We start from the raw sequence: 18,924 nt of genomic DNA, 5'->3' as shown, positions 1-18,924 counted from the left end.
CTTTCCTTCTTCCCCCCTCCCCCCAATATAATAAAATGTAGTGGCATCTGGAGGAGAATGTTTGGCAAAAATTTCCGGCTTCAGTTCTGGTCTCCCCATTTCCAGTTGAGGAAAAATGACTCTGAGTTGAAATGTTGCCCCCCACCCCAAGTCAATGGTATTAAGCAACCAGTACTGTAGATCCATGTCTGAGTTCACACAACCCCTTAAATCTTAACCTGGCAAATAATCAAACAATTGTTATGTTCCCCAGTATGTTAGATGCCCAACAGATAAACCCTATTATGGCTTTGTAAGTTGTGGGGGTTTGAAGAGGACATGATTTTTAATATAAAATTGCAATTGTCATTTCCCCTTAGGGGACGTGGGAGGAGTGTTTCTACAATTTCCAGCTTCCAGGCATAAAATAAACAAAACTTAATTCATGGATGATGGAATAATGATATAATGACAAGGTTATATTAGAAAGAGAAAGTGGGAGACATGCAAATGATCCTTCAGATTTCCAGTAGCTGCAGTCGTTGACATTTTCATCCTAAAGTCTAGAGATTTGGCTTTTCAAAAGAAAGTTCTAGTTACTGATACAAATGGGAAGAGTTGTTTTTGTCAAGGCAGAAAGCACTATGTATAGCAGTGAGAATTATAAGGTCATATTTGGAAGTGGGACTAGGCTGGTCGTAATGCCAAGTAAGTTTGAATTCTTTATTTCTGTTATTGTGCTCAGCACAAGAGGGGGCTTTCCTTGCTTCCCCCTGCCCCCCGCCCAATTTATAAAACATAGCAGCATCTGGAAGAGCATGTTTTGCAGAAAATTCCAGATTCAGTTTTGGTCTCACGATTTCCAGTTGAGAAAAAATGACTTTGATTTGAATTGTTTACCCCTCCCCCCATGTCAACACTATTAAGGAATAAATACAGTTGATTCATGGCTGGGTTCACACAATCCCTTGTACCACAACTCAGGAAATAATGAAAGAATTGTGTTCTCCAAATATGCTAATTCCACAAAAGATTAACCATATTAGAAATTTATTATCAAATTGTTTGGGCTCTGAAGAAGACAGTTAAAAAATAATTAACTTATAATTATTGTTCCCATAAGAGAAATCTATGTGGTCACTAACAATCAATCAATAAACGCATCCCCTAAGAGATGTGCTTTTAGGATTTTCAGCCTCAAGATCTTAAATAACTTAGACTTAGGCTCATGGATCTAAATAAATCTAAAAAGCTTAGAAATAACTTAGTCTCATGGATGATTGAATAATGATATCATGACATGGTTACACTGGAGAGAGGGAGAGAGAGATGCAGCAGGACCCTCCAGAGATCTTTGAAGATGAATAAAGTCTATAGACTTAGTTTTTCAAAAGACGGTTATGGTTGGTGATACAAATAGGAAGACATGTTTTTGTCAAGGCAGAAAGCATTGTGTATACTAGTGGCTATGATAAGCTCATCTTTGGAAGTGGGACTAGGCTGGTCATAATGCCAAGTAAGTTTTACTTCTTTATTTTTGCTATTGTAGTCAGTGCAAGAGGGGGCTTTCCTTGATCCCCCCCTAACCCCCCCCCCCCAATTCTAGATTCAGTTCTGGTCTTATCATTTTGGGAAGAGGAAAAATGACTTTGATTTGAATTGTTGCCCCCCCTCCCCCATATCAACACTTAAGCAATCAGTACTGTTTGCTGGGTTTACTTGTATCCCAACTCAGTAAATAATCAGAGAGTTGTTCTATTCTCAAAATATGCTAATTCCCCAACAGATAAACTGTATTACAACTTTATTATCAAGTTGTTTGGGCTCTGAAGAAGACAATTTAAAAAAACCATTAACTTATAACTGTTGTTGCCATAACAGTAATCTATCCATGTGTTTACTAAGAGTTGACAACAGCTTGATAGTACAGGCTGGTTGTAATGCCAAGTAAGTTATAGTTCTTTATTTCTGCTATTGTGGTCAGCACAAGAGGGTGCTTTCCTTGCTCCCTTCCCCTTCAACCGTATTATAAAACGTAGTGGCATCTGGAGGACCATGCTTTGCAGAAATTTCCAGGTTCAGTTTTTGCCTCACCATTTCCAGTTGAGGAAAAATTACTTTGATTTGAAATGTTGCCCCCCCCCCTTAATGGTATTACGCAATCAGTACTGTAGATCCATGTCTGGGTTCGCACAACCCTTTAGATCCTAACCTGGCAAATAAACAATTGTTATGTTCCCCAGCCCAACAGATAAACCCTATTATGGCTTTGTAAGTTGTGGGGGTTTGAAGATGACATAATTTTTCAATATAAATTTGTAATTGGTATTTCCCATTTGGGGAAGTAGGAGGGGTGCTTCTAGTATTTCCAGCTTCCAGGCATAAAATAAATAAAACTTCATTCATGGATGATGGAAAATGACATAAGGACATGGTTACATTAGAAAGAGAAAGTAGGAGACATCCAAATGATCCTTCAGATTTCCAGTGGCCACAGTCGTCAACGTTTTCATCCTAAAGTCTAAAGATTTAGTTTTTCAAAAGAAAGTTATATTTGCTGACACAAATAGGCAGACATGTTTTTCTCAAAGCAGAAAGTATTGTGTATACATGGGGCAATGATAAGGTCATCTTTGGAAGTGGTACTAGACTGATCATAATGCCAAGTAAGTTTTTGTTCTTTATTTATGCTATTATAGTCAGCGCAAGACAGTGCTTCCTTTGATCCCTCCTACCTCCCAAAAGTCCAGATTCAGTTCTGTTCTCACCATTTCCAGTTGAGAAAAAATGACTTTGATTTGAATTGTTGCTCCCCCCATCAAAATTATTAAGCAATCAGGACAGTTGATTCATGGCTGGGTTCACAAAACCCCTTGCACCCCAGCTCAGCAAATAATCTAACAATTGTTGTGCTCCCCATATATGCTAATTCCCCAAAAGAGAAACCACATTAGAATTTTGTTATCAAGTTGCTTGTGCTCCGAAGAAGACAATAAAAAAACCAACAACCTTTAACTCATAATTGTTTTTGCCATAAGAGAAATCTAGTTATGTGGTTACTAAATGTTGACAACGACTTGGCACATGATCAAGCAATCTCCTAAGAAAGGCACTTCTAGGAAGTTCAAATATGTCATGATATCATTATTCAATCATCCCTGAGCCAAATCTTAGTTATTTAAGACCTAAATAACTAAGATTTGGCTCAGGGATGATTGAATAATGATATCATGACATGGTTACACTAGGAAGAAAGACAAAGATTCACGGCTGGGTTCACACAATTCCTTGTACCACAACTCAGGAAATAATGAAACAATTGTTGTGTTCCCCAAATGTGCTAATTCCACAAAAGATAAACTATATTAGAAATTTATTATCAAATTGTTTGGGCTCTGAAGAAGACAGTTAAAAAATCATTAGCTTATAATTATTGTTCCCATAAGAGAAATCTATGTGGTCACTAAGTGTTGACAACCACTTGATGGCACGTAAGTGACCAAACAATCAATCAATAAACGCATCCCCTAAGAGATGTGCTTTTACGATTTTCAGCCTCAAGATCTTAAATAACTTAGACTTAGGCTCATGGATCTAAATAAGTCTAAATAACTTAGAAATAACTTAGTCTCATGGATGATTGAATAATGATATCATGACATGGTTACACTGGAGAGAGGGAGAGAGAGATGCAGCAGGACCCTCCAGAGATCTTTGAAGATGAACAAAGTCTATAGACTTAGTTTTTCAAAAGACGGTTATGGTTGGTGATACAAATAGGAAGACATGTTTTTGGCAAGGCAGAAAGCACTGTGTATAGCACTGGGAATAAGGTCATCTTTGGAAGTGGGACTAGGCTGGTCGTAATGGCAAGTAAGTTTAAGTTCGTTATTTCTGTTATTGTAGTCAGCACAAGAGGGGGCTTTTGTTGATCCCTCCTACCCCCCCCAAAGTCCAGATTCAGTTCTGTTCTCATCATTTCCAGATGACGAAAAATGACTTTGACTTGAATTGTTGCCCCCCCCCCATGTTAATGGTATAAAGCAATTAGTACTGTAGATCCATGTCTGGGTTGACACAATCCCTTAGATCCTAACCTGACAAATAAACAATTGTTATGTTCTCCAGTCCAACTGATAAACCATATTATGGCTCTGTAAGTTGTGGGGGTTTGAAGATGACATAATTTTTTAATATAAATTTGTAATTGTCGTTCCCACTTTGGGGAGTAGGAGGGGTGCTTATAAAATCTTCAACTTCCTGGCATAAAATAAATAAAACTTCATTCATGGATGATGGAATAAAGATATTATGACATGGCAACATTGGAAAGAGAAAGTGAGTGAGATCCTTCAGATCTCCAGTTTCTGCAGTCCTTGACATTTTCATCCTAAAGTCCAGAGATTTAGTTTTTCAAAAGAAAGTTATAGTCGCTGATACAAATAAGAAGACATGTTTTTGTCAAGGCAGAAAGCATTGTGTATACTGGTGGCTATGATAAGCCCATCTTTGGAAGTGGGACCAGGCTAGTTGTAATGCCAAGTAAGTTTTCGTTCCTCATTTCTGCTATTGTAATCAGTGCAAGAGGCTGCTTTCTTAGCTCACCCCCCCCCCCAGTATTATAAAGCATAGTGGCATGTGGAAGAGCATATTTTGCAGAAAATTCCATATTCAGTTTTGGTCTTACAATTTCCAGTTGAGAAAAAATGACTTTGATTTGAATTGTTGCCCTTCCCCTCCCCCCCCCCTTGTCAATACTATTTAGGAATAGGTAGTTGATTCATGGCTGCCTTCACACAATCCCTTGTACCCCAACTCAGGCAATAATGAAACAATTGTTGAGTTCCCCAAATATGCTAATTCTGCCAAAGATAAACCATACTAGAACTTTATTATCAAATTGTTTGGGCTCTGAAGAAGACAGTTAAAAAATCATTTAAAACAATAAAAGTATTGTTCCCATAAGAGGAATCTATCTATGTGGTCACTAAGGGTTGACAATAACTTGATGGCAAATAACCAATCAATCAATCAATTAATGAATCCCCTAAGAGATGTGCTTTTAGGATTTTCAGCCTCCAGATCTTAAATAAATTAGACATGGATCATGGATCATTGAATAATGATATCATGACATGGTTACATTGGAGAGAGGGACCAGGAACTTCCAGAGATCTTTGAAGATGAACAAAGATCAGACAGCGTTTTTCCTAAGCATTAGTTCTACCCCAGCAATTTTTCAACCTTGGATAGGAACCCGAATTTTCTTAAAATTTAAGCAAGTGCTAGATTTCCAACTCTTTTTGGAGACCTGAGGAGAGATGAATTATGTCTGTCCTGGTCCTACACCTCTCCTATAGTATGATAATCTGAAACTCCATAATTTTGTTCATCTGATCACTTTGAGAGCCTTGTATTCAGGCAAATATTAGGGCCAACACACCAATTTTCTTGTGATTTCTACCTCAAAATGGTAGAAAGAATTCCCCAATCAAAATCTGAGGGAGTTGTGGTGGCCATAAAAGTGTCTGCGGGCTGCAGATAGCCTTGCAGTAAAGACTTTTTCCTTTTGGCTAGTTTAAGTGGCCAACCCCTCCCCCCCACCCCCCCACCCCCACTGTTCTCTTTTTAAGAAGAGATTTAGATCAAGTGTGTGGATCCTCAACTCTTCCCCACTGTGGTGGCTAAAAAAAAAGCAGAGGGGGGAATGTTGATGATCCACACACTTGATCTTAAATTGATGTAATAATAAGAGAAACTGTTTGAAATCTAATATCATTGGATGCCAAGAAAATCCAATGAACTCAGAAGGGAAAATAAGACCCCCAAAGCCTCTGAACATCAACAACTGTTCTATGTGCTGAACGTCCATATATCACCATGTGCTTTATCTTCTACTATGTCTAGTATTATTGTGCTAATAGTTACAACTCAGTGATAATATTTGGGAGTGGAATTAGTCTAGAGTGAGACCGGGTAAGTGGAGAGAAGAAAATTGGGTTCCCAGAAGATATTCAGTGTTGAAATGAATAGTTTGTGCTGAGGAGATGCTAAGTAGGCTCACTGAACGTCAGTTGCTGTGCCTGCCTTAATACGATACAGGTTTTTAGAAAGGATTGTAATGCTGGGTACAATGACAACTACAAATTCATTTTGGGGTCTGGTACAAGACTGAATATAGTACCAAGTAAGTAATTGTATAAATACACTGGTGGGATGGATTTTCCTCCCTAAATAAGGATAGGTGGAGTAAGGATCATCCCCCACTTTCTCAAGCAGGGAATTCCCATGTCCTAAGAGTGTGTGTGTGTGTGGGGGACACAATTCAGTTCTTAATTCAGACTTCCTCAATAAGATGTGCAACAGGTGAAGTCAAACCGATATCCTTAAGAAGTAAAAGTCCTTGAGGGGACAGTGAATTATTGGAAATGAGCAGTTTGAGAGAAACTGCAAAGTCACCTTCAAGAGAGGGACAACCAAGGCAGTGATTCTGGATACTTGATAGCATCTGTTTAACAAATCTGTGATATCGCACAACTCAGAAGTTAACTTTTAGATGAGTTGGCATGAAAGAAGTATCAAACATTTGACAATCCTGCAATTGCAATAATTAATAATAATGTTTGGTTTTTGGAAACAAATTAATTAGAAGAGATTCCTTTGACTTAACCACATCCCCAATCCTTTCAATGTAAGGGGCTTATAGCTATGGGTCCATATTGACCCTGCTTTACCTGAGATGGCCATATCTACTTTGATGACCAACTCCAGAATTTGTAAACAGCTTGGATGTGGATTAGAACATCTGGGACTGAGAGTCCCAAAACAACTGGAAGCACACAGGAAAAATGAGTTTTATGAAAAGACCTGTTTCACTGTGATAAACTATGGTGGAAACAGGAAAGTTGTCTTTGGAAGTGGAACAAGATTAAGAGTTCTTGGAAGTAAGTCTTTCAAGGTATATGCATTTTTATGGTTCCTTAATACAGAAAATATCAAACTGTTAAATTAAATTAAAATTAAAATCATATTATATAAAGTCAGTGATTTTATTGCAGCAAAGTTTGCCAATGGACTGGGGATAGGTGGTATTTTCTCCTGGTTTCTAAACTTCGAAGTTCATATATGGAATCAGGTCCTGCATGAAAACAAAGGAAAGGAAGGAAGCTATAGCTCGGTCTTCCCCAGGTTGGGTGGGAAGTATTAAAGCTTTTTTTCCAGCACATCTGGAGGACACCAAACTAGGGGAAAAAAGTAGTACTATTTTGTTGTGACGGATTTTTGTACTGAGTTTCTAATAACAATAGAAAGATGGTAATTAGAAGTAGAACTAGGCTAGAAGTGGGACCTGGTGACTAAAGGAAAATATTGATTGGGCTGGTGAAAATGTTGGGAAGGGGGAGAAGATGATTATAGACAGGTTGAATCATTGATGGGTTCATTGGGGTTTGACCAGATGAGTAGTAATTTATTTCAGTAGCAAGGTTTGCCTTGAACTAATGTAAGGGAATGTAACTTTGTGGGCAATAACATTAACAAGATTACATGGGGGTCTGGGACAAGGCTGATCATTATGCCAAGTAAGTTGGTCCAGTAATATTTCACATTAATATATTTGCTTTGTCCTTGAGGATGCTTCTGTCTGCTTGTGTCTTGGAGATTTTTTCTCTTTCCATAGATTTTTTGGGGTAATTAAGAAAAAAAAAAAAATCTGGGCTCCTCAAGATGTATTAGAAGGGCAGAATGGGACATTCAAATTAGATTCTCCTACTGCTTTCTGCAAAGAGGGAATTCAAGAAATGTTGGGATAAGAACTTTATGAATTCCCATCTAACATGGTCAAGCAGACTGTGGTCAGGAGAGGTGGGAATTCTGGGATTTGTCTAAATTTTCTGGAGGGGAAGGCAATTGTTGTAACTGTCCAGCTCTCTGGAAGCCTGGGTTGTGGTTCAAATTCTGGATGCTGGGAGTTGTCATCCAGCACTTTGGAGGGCCCACATCGGGGAAAGATGCATTAAGATATTCCAACAAACAGATCTGAATAGATATATCTATCGAAAGTTTCTTTCTTCAGTCCAACCATGTCAAGAGGTATGGTTTCTTTAACTGTGTTTGTTGTATAAATCACAGTTGGGTTTGCACAAGTGCTAAACTATGGCTTAAGGGTTTTACATTGTGGCATCTGAATGTCAATACTCAGTGGATATTGTAATGTTATGAGCATTTTGTAACCGGCTATTTTACTGTGAGAGAGATTATAGTTTCAGCATTGGATATGACATAAGGTTGATTTTAAGGCCAAGTAAGTTTGAAGATCTGATATCATTCCTTATTCTCTTCAGTTTCCTCTTTCTGCAGGAGCCACCTGAGTGTAGTTGGCCTAGAAACCAGGAGATTTTAAGTTCTAATCCCACTTTAGGCATGAAAAATCAGCTGGGTGGCCCAGTAACTCCCTCTCAACCCAACTCACCTGACAGGGTTGATATTCTGGGGAAAATAGGAGGAGGAAGAAGTATTGGTTTGTTTGCTGGCTTGAGCTGTATTTATAAAACAAGGCAGGATAAAAAATCTTTTAAAAAAATATAGAACACATAGAATATAATGCTATATTTAAGAGAGAGGAAAGGAGAGAGGAACAGAGGGACACAGAGCATCATCTTCCATAGTCTTCTGTCATCCTAAAGACTAAGATATTAATTATGACAGCTTCCCCTTAGCTGGTGTCTTCCACATATGTCAGGCTGGAGTTTTCATCCCACTTAGCCGTGTCACCAAGGCAGAGACTTGAAGTCCAACCCATCTTGAGAAAACACTTGGGGAAATTGTGGGCTTAAACATTGCTGGACTAGAGTCAAATTGATCACCTTCATAAAACATTAATTTGGTGGTATGTGACAATGTGATAATTATGAGTTTATTTTGAGGGCTTTTGGGGGGGGGGGACTTTTCCCCTAGAGAAATCTATTCACGTGCTCACTAAGAGTTGACAACAACTTGATGGCACATAAACAAACAATTTCCTAATAGAAGCACTTCTAGGATGTCCAGCCTCCAGATCTTAAATGGCTAAGATCTGGCTCAGGGATGATTGAATAATGATATCATGACATGTTTAGAATAGATGTTCCTTCAGATTTCCAGTAGCCGCAGTCCCCAACATTTTCATCCTAAAGTCAAAAGATTCAGTTATTCAAAAGAAAGTTACAATTGCTGATACAAATAGGAAGACATGTTTTTGTCAAGGCAGAAAACACTGTGTCTAACACTGGATTTAATAAGGTCATCTTTGGAAGTGGGACTAGGCTGGTTGTAATGGCAAGTAAGTTTTAGTTCTGTATTCTTATTATTGTGCTCAGCACTAGAAGACGCTTTCCTTGCTCCCCCACCCCAGTATTAGAAAATGTAGCAGGATCTGGAGAAGCATTCTTTGCAAAAATCCTAGATTCATCATCTACTTCATCCCTAAATTCCTAGAGATATTTTAAATTGATGTAATATTAAGAGCATGTAGTATCTTTGGATTCCAACATAAGACCAGATAGGATCCCCAAAGCCTCCAGATATCAACATTTTGGTTCTCTTCACTGAATGTCCATATTTCATCATGTGTTTTATCTTTCACTATTGCAAAAAGGTGGAAATGGAATGTCCTTACAAGTTAATTCAGGCACAGTACAAAGTTTAACATTCTGTCCACCTTTAATATGTTTAATTCTTGCAGAGAATATAGGTATAGAGGATTTTTATTTTCAGATGTCTGCACCCCTGTCTAGGAGATAGAAGCCAGCAGTGATAATAAGACAAGGTTTGTATGCCCAAAAAATGTGTATAAATACCCATATGGTATCCACAGTCTGGCTGGTGCAGAAACACTGAACATCAAATACTGTAGGTCAGCCTTCCCCAGTAGGTTTTAGCTGGTGGAAGTTTTTGTAGAAGATGTTTTTACTGTGTTAACAGTTACAACAGGGAGATCATGTTTGGGCATGGAACTAGGTTAGAGGTGAGACCTGGTAAGTAGAGAGTAGAAAATTGGGTTCCCAGAAGATATTTAATATTGAAATGAATAGTTTGTGTTGAGGAAATGCTAAATAGGCTTCCTGAATGTCAGTTGCTCTGCTTGCCTTAATATGATACAGGTTTTTAGAAAGGATTGTAATGCTGGGTACACTGGCAATTATAAATTCATTTTGGGGTCTGGTACAAGACTGAACGTAGTACCAAGTAAGTAATCATATAAATGCACTGGCGGGATGGATTCTCCACTCTAAATAAGGATGGGTGGAGTAAGGACCATTCCCCACTTTCTAAAGCAGGGAATTCCCATGTCCTAAGAGTGGGGGGGGGGGGGGAGGACACAATTCAGTTCTTAATTCAAACTTCCTCAACATGATGCGCCCCAGGTGAAGTCAAACTGATATTCTTAAGAAGTAGAAGTCTTTAAGGGGACAGAGAATTATTGGAAATGACCACATTGAGAGAAGCTACAAAGCCACCTTCAAGAGAGGGACACTTCTGGATACTTGAGAGCTTCTGTTTAGCAAATCTGTGATGTAGCACAACTCTGAAGTTCACTTTTAGAGTTGGCATGAAATAAATATCAAATGCAATTGAAATAATTAATTATTATGTTATTATTAATTATTAATAATAATGGGGTTTTTTAAAAAACAAATTAATTAGAAGAGATTCCTTGACTTTAACCCCATCCCCAATCCTTTCAGTGTAAGGAACTTATAGCTATGGGCCCATATTGACCCTCCTTTACCTGAGGTGGCCATATCTACTTTGATGACCAATCTCAGAATTTGCAATCAGCATGGGTGTGGATTAGAACTTCTGGGACTTGTAGTCCAAAAAAACTGGAAGCACACTGGACAAAAGAAGTTTACAAATTTATCTGTTTCACTCCGATAAACTATGGTGGGAACAGGAAAGTTGTCTTTGGGAGTGGAACAAGATTAAGAATTCTTGAAAGTAAGTCTTTCAAAGTATAGGCATTATTGTAGTGCCCTAATACAGAAAACATCAAACTCTTAAATTAAAATTAAATGATCTAAAGTCAGTGGTTTTATTGCAACACATTGCCCACATTGGGGAAAGATACAGGAAGAAATTCCAGCAAACAGACCTGAATAGATGTTTCTATCGAAAGTGTCTTTCTTCAGTCCAACCAGGTTAAGAGGTATGGTTCCTTTAACTGTGTTTGTTGTATTGAAGGGCATTGTTTTGATACACAATTTTACTCTCTCTCATAATGTGTGGGCATGCATGTGATAGTGCACTCTATCTTATTTACAAAGGATTAACTTGCTTTGTAAAGAGCACAGTGTTTCTTTCCCCCACCTTATCCCTTTGTTGAATGCCTGATTGCCTTCTAAGAGAGCACAGCAGTCCCCCACCCCATTTCCTTAGAAGCAATTAGCTATATCCCTGAAGCCATAAATTAGATCCCTACCAGGCAAAGAAGTTGCAAGGAGAGAGGCCCTAAATTCCAAAGAAGTTAGGTATTTAAACTTAGATTCACCTCTTTAGGCCCACCTTTACTTTTCCCTGGGTCATCCCAAAATTCCCTTGTATGGATATGAGGGGATGTACTATCTGAAATATCTGAATATGCCTATAAAATCTTTGTTGCTTGCTTTGCAAGGTGTGGTTCTGGGCAACACTCCTTGAGCCATCCAGGTGGTTTCCTTGGCCAATAAAACCTCTGTTAAAAGCCTCATCTCAAGTCTTCTTATTTGGCTTTACTGAGACTTGGGAAATAAAAGGTGCCATACAGTATTAATACAGTTCAGTTTGCACAAGTGCTAAACTATGGCTTAAGGGATTTATATTTTGGGATCTGAATGTCAATACTCAGTGGATACTGTAATGTTATGAGCATTTTGTAAGAGGCTATTTTTCTGTGAGTGAGATTACGGCTTCATCCTTGGATCTGACGCAAGGTTCATTTTAAAGCCACGTTAGTCTAAAGACCTGACATCATTCATTATTCTGTTCAGTTTCTTCTTTCTACAAGATAGAATATAATGCTGTTTTTAAGAGGGAGGAAGGGAGAAAGAGAGGAAGGGAGAGAATCTTCCATAATCCATTGGTATGCAAAAACTAAGATATTAACTCTGACAGCTTCCTCTTAGCTGGTGTCTTCCAGTTGTGTCAGGCTGGGATTCCCATCCCTCGTAGCCATGTCACCAAGGAGAAGTCCAACCCATCTGGAGAAAACACGTGGGGAAATTGTGGGCTTAAACATTGCTGGAATAGAGTAAAATAGATCACATACATGAAACATTAATTTTGCTGATATGTGTCTATATGTCTCTGTATTCTTATAATCATGCACATATGTACATAAAAACACATGCATATGTGAAATTTACTGACAAAATCTAATCCATAAAGTTAAGGAATTCCATATTCAGTTCTGGTCTCAGCATTTCCAGTGGAGGAAAAGGCTTTGATATGAAATGTTGGCCTGAAGTCAACACTATTAAGCATTTAGTACTGTTGATTCATGCCTGGGTTCACTCAATTGTATTGAAACAATCTGGGTGTTCCTCTAATATGCTTGATCCACAGCAGATCATCCATGTTATAACTATATTTTATAGTTCTTCGGGCTGTTACCCTAAGACAAATCAAACTATTTGGTTACTAAGACCTGATACCAACTTGATGGCACAGAATCAATCCTGTAACAGATGTGCTTCCAGGATTTTCAGCCTCCAGATCTTAAATAACTAAGACTTGGCAGATGAATGATTAAATAATGATATCATGACATGATTAGGGTGAAAACCTTCAGATTTCAGGTTGCTGAAGTCCTCAACATTTTAATCCAAAAGTTTAGAGATTGAGATAGTTGCTGATACAAATAGGAAGTCATGTTTTTGTCAAGGCAGAAAGCACTGTGTCTACTAGTAACTACAATAAAGTCATCTTTGGAAGTGGGACTAGGCTGGTTGTAATACCAAGTAAGTTTTAAACCTTTATTCCTGCTATTGTAGTCAATGTAAGAGGATCCATTCATTACTCACACCTCCCCCCTCCAAAAAAAGAGAGAATATTATAAAACATAGTGGCATCTGGAGGAGCATGCTTTGCAGAAAATTCCAGATTCACTTCTGGTCTTACCATTTCCAGTTGGGGAAAATAGACTTTGATTTGAAATGTCGCCCCTCCCCATGTCAGTAGTATTAAGCAATCAGTATTGTAGATACATGTCTGGGTTCACACAACCTCTTAGATCATAACTTGGCAAATAATCAAACAATTGTTATGTTCTGTAGCCAACAGATAAACCATATTAGGGCTAGCATCTGTTTAGCAAATCTGTGATATAGCACAATTATGAAGTTAACTTTTAGATGAGTTGGCATGAAACAAATAACTTTGTGAGATGGACGGTATCTAAATTTGAAAAATAAATAAATAAATACATAAATAAATAAAATCAAAGATTTGACAATCCTCCCACAGCCAGGGAGAGGGAGAATAAAAAGGCATAATTGAGTAGAAAAACCTTTTCATGTAGAATATCTGATGCTTGATCTTCAACCAATATTGCTTAAGTAGAAAATATACTTGGATCTATAGAAAACAACTGAGCATTCTGTTCTGCAGTGACCAGTCATCTTCTTCTGTCCAAGGAAGTTCTTATGTTCCTAAAGATCTCTATTCTCCACCCGTTGTACATTTGTCATGCATCATTCAATTTCATCACAATTAATAATATTGTTTGATTTTTGGAAACAAACGAATTGGAAGAAATTGCTTTGATTTCATCCCCATTCCCAATCCTTTCACCTTAAGGAGCTCATACATAGGAGTCCATATTGACCCTCCTTTACTGGATGTGGCCATATGTATTTTGATGACCAATCCCAGAGTTTGTAAACAGCAGGGGTGTGGATTAGAACTTCTGGGATTTGTAATCCCAAAACCACCGGAAGCAGACTGGAGAAAAGAGGTTTATGAAAAGATCTGTTTCACTGTGAAACACTGATGGAAATAGGAAAATTTTCTTTGGAAGTGGAATGAGATTAAGAGTTCTTGGAAGTAAGTCTTTCAAAGTATATGCATTATTGTAGTGCCCTAATACAGAAAACATCAAACTCTTAAATTAAATTAAAACTAAAATTACATTATATGAAGTCAGTGATTTTATTAGAGCAAACTTTGCCAGTGCTCTGGGATAAGTGGTATTTTCTTATGGTTTCTGAACTTCAAAGTTCGAATATGGAATCAGATCCTACAGGAAAGCAAAGGAAAAGAAAGGAATCTGTAGTTCAGTCTTCCCCAGGTTGGGTGGGAAGCATTACAGCTTTTTTCCCAACACATCTGGAGGACACCAATCTAGGAAAATAAGGTGGTACTATTTTGTTGTGAAGGATTTTTCTACTCTGTGTCTAATAACAATAGAAAGATGGTATTTAGAACTAGGCTAGAAGTGAGACCTGGTGAGTAGGACGGACAATATTGATTGGGCAGGTGAAAATATTGGGAAGGGGGAGAAGATGGTTATTGTCAGGATGAATCATTGGTGGGTCAATTGGGGTTTGACCAGATAAGCAGTAATTGATATCAGATCTGTCTTGAATTAATGGGTTTTTGTAAGGGACTGTAACATTGTGGACAATAACGTTAAGCTCACTTGGGGATCTGGCACAAGGCTGATCATTATGCCAAGTAAGTTGTTCCACTAATATTACACATTAATATATTTGTCTTTTCATAGATTATTTGGGAAAATGAAGAAAAAATCTTGGCTTCCTCAAGAGGTATTAGAAGGGGAGAATGGGAAATTCAAATAACATTCTCCTTCAGCTTTCTGCAAAGAAGGCTTCCAGAAACATTGGGATAGGAATTTTATGAATTCCCATCGAATATGGTCAAGCAGACTGTGGTCAGGAGAGGTGGGAATTCTGGGATTTGTCTTCCTAAATTTTCTGGAGGGAAATTTGAGGGGAAGCCAATTGTTGTGATTGTCCAGGTCTCTGAGGTTAGAATTATGGATGGTGGGAGTTCTCATCCAGCATCTTGAACAGCCCACACTGGGAAATACGTATCAAGATATTCCACCAAATAGTCCTGAATAGACATATATATTGAGAGTGTCTTTCTTCACTCCAAGAATTTTAAGAGATATGGTTTTTTAACCATGTTTGTTTCATTAATTGCAGTTAAGTTTGCTGAAGTGCTAAACCATAGACTATGGCTTAAGGGTTTTATATTTGGGGATCTGAATGTCAGTCCTCAGTGGATGCTGTAATGTCATGAGCGTTTTGTAAGAGGCTATTCTTCTGTGAGTGAGATTATAGTTTCATCACTGGAGCTGATGCAAGGTTGATTTTGAGACCAACTAATTTTGAAGACCTGACATCATTCATTGTTCTTTTTTTCAGTTTCTTCTTTCTACAAGTAGAACCACAGAGTATACTGCTATATGTAAGAGAGAGGAACAGAGGAAGACAGAGAATATTCCATATTGTTTTGTCATCCTAAAAACTAAGATATTAATTATGACAGCTTTCCCTTAGCTGCTGCCTTCCACACATGTCACATTACGTTAATGTGTGCATATGTCAGTGTATTCATATAATCATGATCATATGACATAAAAAGACATACATATGATAAATAAACTGAGAAAAAGGTAATCAGTAAAGTTAAGGAATGAACAGCCAAGATACCAACAATTAACAATTGCATTAAGCTTAAGTGTGCCAAAGATTTTGTGCACATCTTCCCTCCTTTCTGCTTTTTCAGGTGTTAGAATTACCCCACTTTAGATATTGGCATTTTCCTGATCTAAATCAGGCTGACCCATCAATGATTGCAATGAATGGAAGATCAATGAGTTCGTCCTTACTTTTCCAGGAATAATATGAATCAGGGATTGTTTGTAAAGGTCTATTGTGTTGGGAGCAATGGTTAGATGCTTTGATACATTTTTGGGATTTGTACAAGTCTAGTTGTGATACGAGGTCATGACATGGTTTGAGTGGATGATCATTCAGATTTCCATTAGCCGCGATCCTTGACATTTTAATCCTAAGGTCTAGAGACTTATTTTTTCAAAAGAAAGTTATAGTTGCTGATATAAATAGGAAGACATGTTTTTGTCAAGCCAGAAAGTACTGTGTCTAACTGGCAATATTAAGGTCATCTTTGGAAGTGGGACTAGGCTGGTTGTAATGCCAGGTAAGTGTTAGTTCTTTATTTCTGCTATTGTAGTCAGTGCAAGAGGGGGCTTTCCTTGATCCCCCCTCCCCTCCTAAATTCCAGATTTGGTTCTGGCCTCACGATTTCCAGATGAGGAAAAATGACTTTGATTTGAATTGTTGCCCCCCCCTGCCCCATGTCACCACTATTAAGCAGACAATACTATTGATTCATTGGTGGATTCACACAACCCCTTGTACCCCAACTCTTTCTTCTGGGGATAGATCTGACTGGGATATTGTGTTCTGAGCTCCCTTTTGGAATGGATCAGGTCTATCATTATGCTATATGTCTCCTGATGTATCCTCTGGGAAGATCCAAAAAAAGTTGTAGACAGATCTTCATGTAGCTAAGGTCAATTATGACTCTAGTTTTTGAAATAAACCTGTTAATCCATTTGTTCATCAGACAGGAACAAAGTAGTGAAGACTGTGTCTGCCAGGATAGAGATATTTCAAAGGTTTGAGTCACTGTGGATATTATGGAGGGGGAAGCAAACTCATTTTTGGAACAGGGACCAAACTCCTTGTTATACCAAGTGAGTGATACTGTAGTGATACATTTTTAAGAGAGATTCAAGCTTCTTTCTTTCTTTCTTTCTTTCTTTCTTTCTTTCTTTCTTTCTTTCTTCCTTCCTTCCTTCCTTCCTTCCTTCCTTCCTTCCTTCCTTCCTTCCTTCCTTCCTTCATTCCTTCCTTCCTTCCTTTCTTTCTTTCTTTCTTTATTTCTTTCTTTCTTTCTCTCTCTCTCTCTCTCTTTCTCTCTCTCTCTCTCTCTCTCTCTTCTCTCTTCTCTCTTCTCTCTTCTCTCTTCTCTCTTCTCTCTCTTCTCTCTCTTTCATGACTCTGAGACAAGATTAAGGGCTTGATTAAAGTGGGTCAAGACAGATCTATGTTATAATTACCTTTTGCACTGTAGGAGAAGGAATCTGGAAATACCGTTTCCAACTAACATTTTTTATTAAATCACACAAGCTTTCATAGACTAAAAGAGTCTTTTTCTACAGCTCTTGCAATTTACCTTTCCATACTTGTGTTCCAAGGGGAATTCATTTAGAATTCATCATTTTGATTGTCACATCAGATGTGCTGATTTATCAGCAATGCTGAACGTTTAAAGGCAAAATGGATAATGGACCTTTTCCTTTTCTCTCTAAATCACTGGTGCTATTAGTCATCGTGCAGGGATGAGGAAATCTACTCTAATTTGCTTAGTGGCACTTTGATTTCTCCTTCAAATACACCGTCAGAGCTTTGGCGAAGGGAAACCTTGGGGTGTTTCAGGAAGAGGAAACCTAGAGGTTCAAAACCTGAAATGATGGAGAAATTGATCATAGGCTATTTCTGAATAGGATAGGTGATTAGGCTGTTGGGTAGTTAATGAATGGAACATTTGAAGACTGGCCTGAATGTTCAGAATAGAGAGAGTCTAGAGTTATTTAGGGATGAAGGAGAGGATGCAACATTCAGGCAGTTAATGGTATGACTGGTAAAACAACTCATCTAGGTCAGGAAGAGATCTTGCTTAAAAAAAGGGGCAGGGAGGAATTAAGAATCCACGGGCTTGATCTAAATTTCTTCCTGATTTATATCGGTTGTCCTATTAATCATACCATGAACTGCCTGACTGTTGCATCATCTACTTCATTTCTAAATTTCTAGAAATATTTCAAATTGATGTAATAGTAGAAACATCTAGTATCATTGGATTACAACTCATAAGAGCAAATAGGATCCCCAAAGCCTCCAAATTCCAACATTTCTCTTCTCTTCATTGAACATCCATATTTCATCATGTGCTTTATCTTCTACTGTTGCAAAAAGGTGGAAATGGAATAGAATCTCCTTATAAGCGAACCCAGGCACAGTAAAAAGTTTAAAATTCTATCCACGTTTAATGTATTTAATTCTTGCAGAGAATATAGGTATAGAGGAGTTTTATTATCAGATGTCTGGGCCTCTGTCCAGGAGATAAAAGACAGCAGTGATAACAGGACACAATTTGCATGCCCAAAAACTGTATATAAATACTCATATGCTATCCACAATCTGGCTGGTGCAGAAACACTGAGCATCAAATACTGTAGGTCAGCCTTCCCCAGTAGGTTTTAGCTGGTGGAAGTTTTTGTAGAAGATGTTTTTACTGTGTTAACAATTACAACGAGAAGATCATATTTGGGCGTGGAACTAGGCTAGAAGTGAGACCAGGTATGTGGAGAGCAGAAAATTGGGTTCCCAGAAGATATTTAGTATTGCAATGAATAGTTTGTGTTGAGGAGATGCTAAATAGGCTTACTGAATGTCAGTTGCTGTGCCTGCCTTGATAAGATACAGGTTTTTAGAAAGGATTGAAATGCTGGGTACAGTTACAACTACAAATTCATCTGGGGATCTGGTAGAAGACTGAACGTAGTACCAAGTAAGTAATTGTATAAATGCACTGGTGGGATGGAATCTCTTCTCTAAGCAAGGACTGATGGAGTTGTTCTCAGTGTGTAGATACGTCACCATACATGCATGTGCATCTTCACTAAGTGAGGATCATTCCCCACTTCCTAAAGCAGGGAATTCTCATGTCCTAAGGGGGGGAAAAGGGGACACAATTCAGTTCTTAATTCAGACTTCCTCAACATGTTGTGCACCAGTTGAAGCCAAACTGATATCCATAAGAAGTAGAGGTCCTTGAGGGGACTGTGAATTATTGGGAATGAGCACTTTGAAG

The 18,924-nt window shown here is 38.1% G+C and overlaps 1 gene segment (V, D, J or C); it reads left to right on the top strand.

Moving 5' to 3' along the window:
- Positions 1–618: 618 nt before the first annotated feature.
- LOC103053477 (T cell receptor alpha chain MC.7.G5-like) overlaps positions 619–18,924 on the top strand; it is a 42,140-nt gene continuing 23,834 nt past the window's right edge. Inside the window, 1 exon segment of the C gene segment in view lies at positions 619–687. Coding sequence covers positions 624–687 — 64 coding nt within the window.

Source organism: Python bivittatus, unplaced genomic scaffold (assembly GCF_059951505.1).
Source record: "Python bivittatus isolate LINGU-HERP-01145 unplaced genomic scaffold, Pbiv_v1 ctg000430_np1212, whole genome shotgun sequence".
Taxonomy (NCBI): domain Eukaryota; kingdom Metazoa; phylum Chordata; class Lepidosauria; order Squamata; family Pythonidae; genus Python; species Python bivittatus.
The sequence above is the reverse complement of the archived record's forward strand: the minus strand, read 5'-3'. Positions and strand labels throughout refer to the sequence as shown.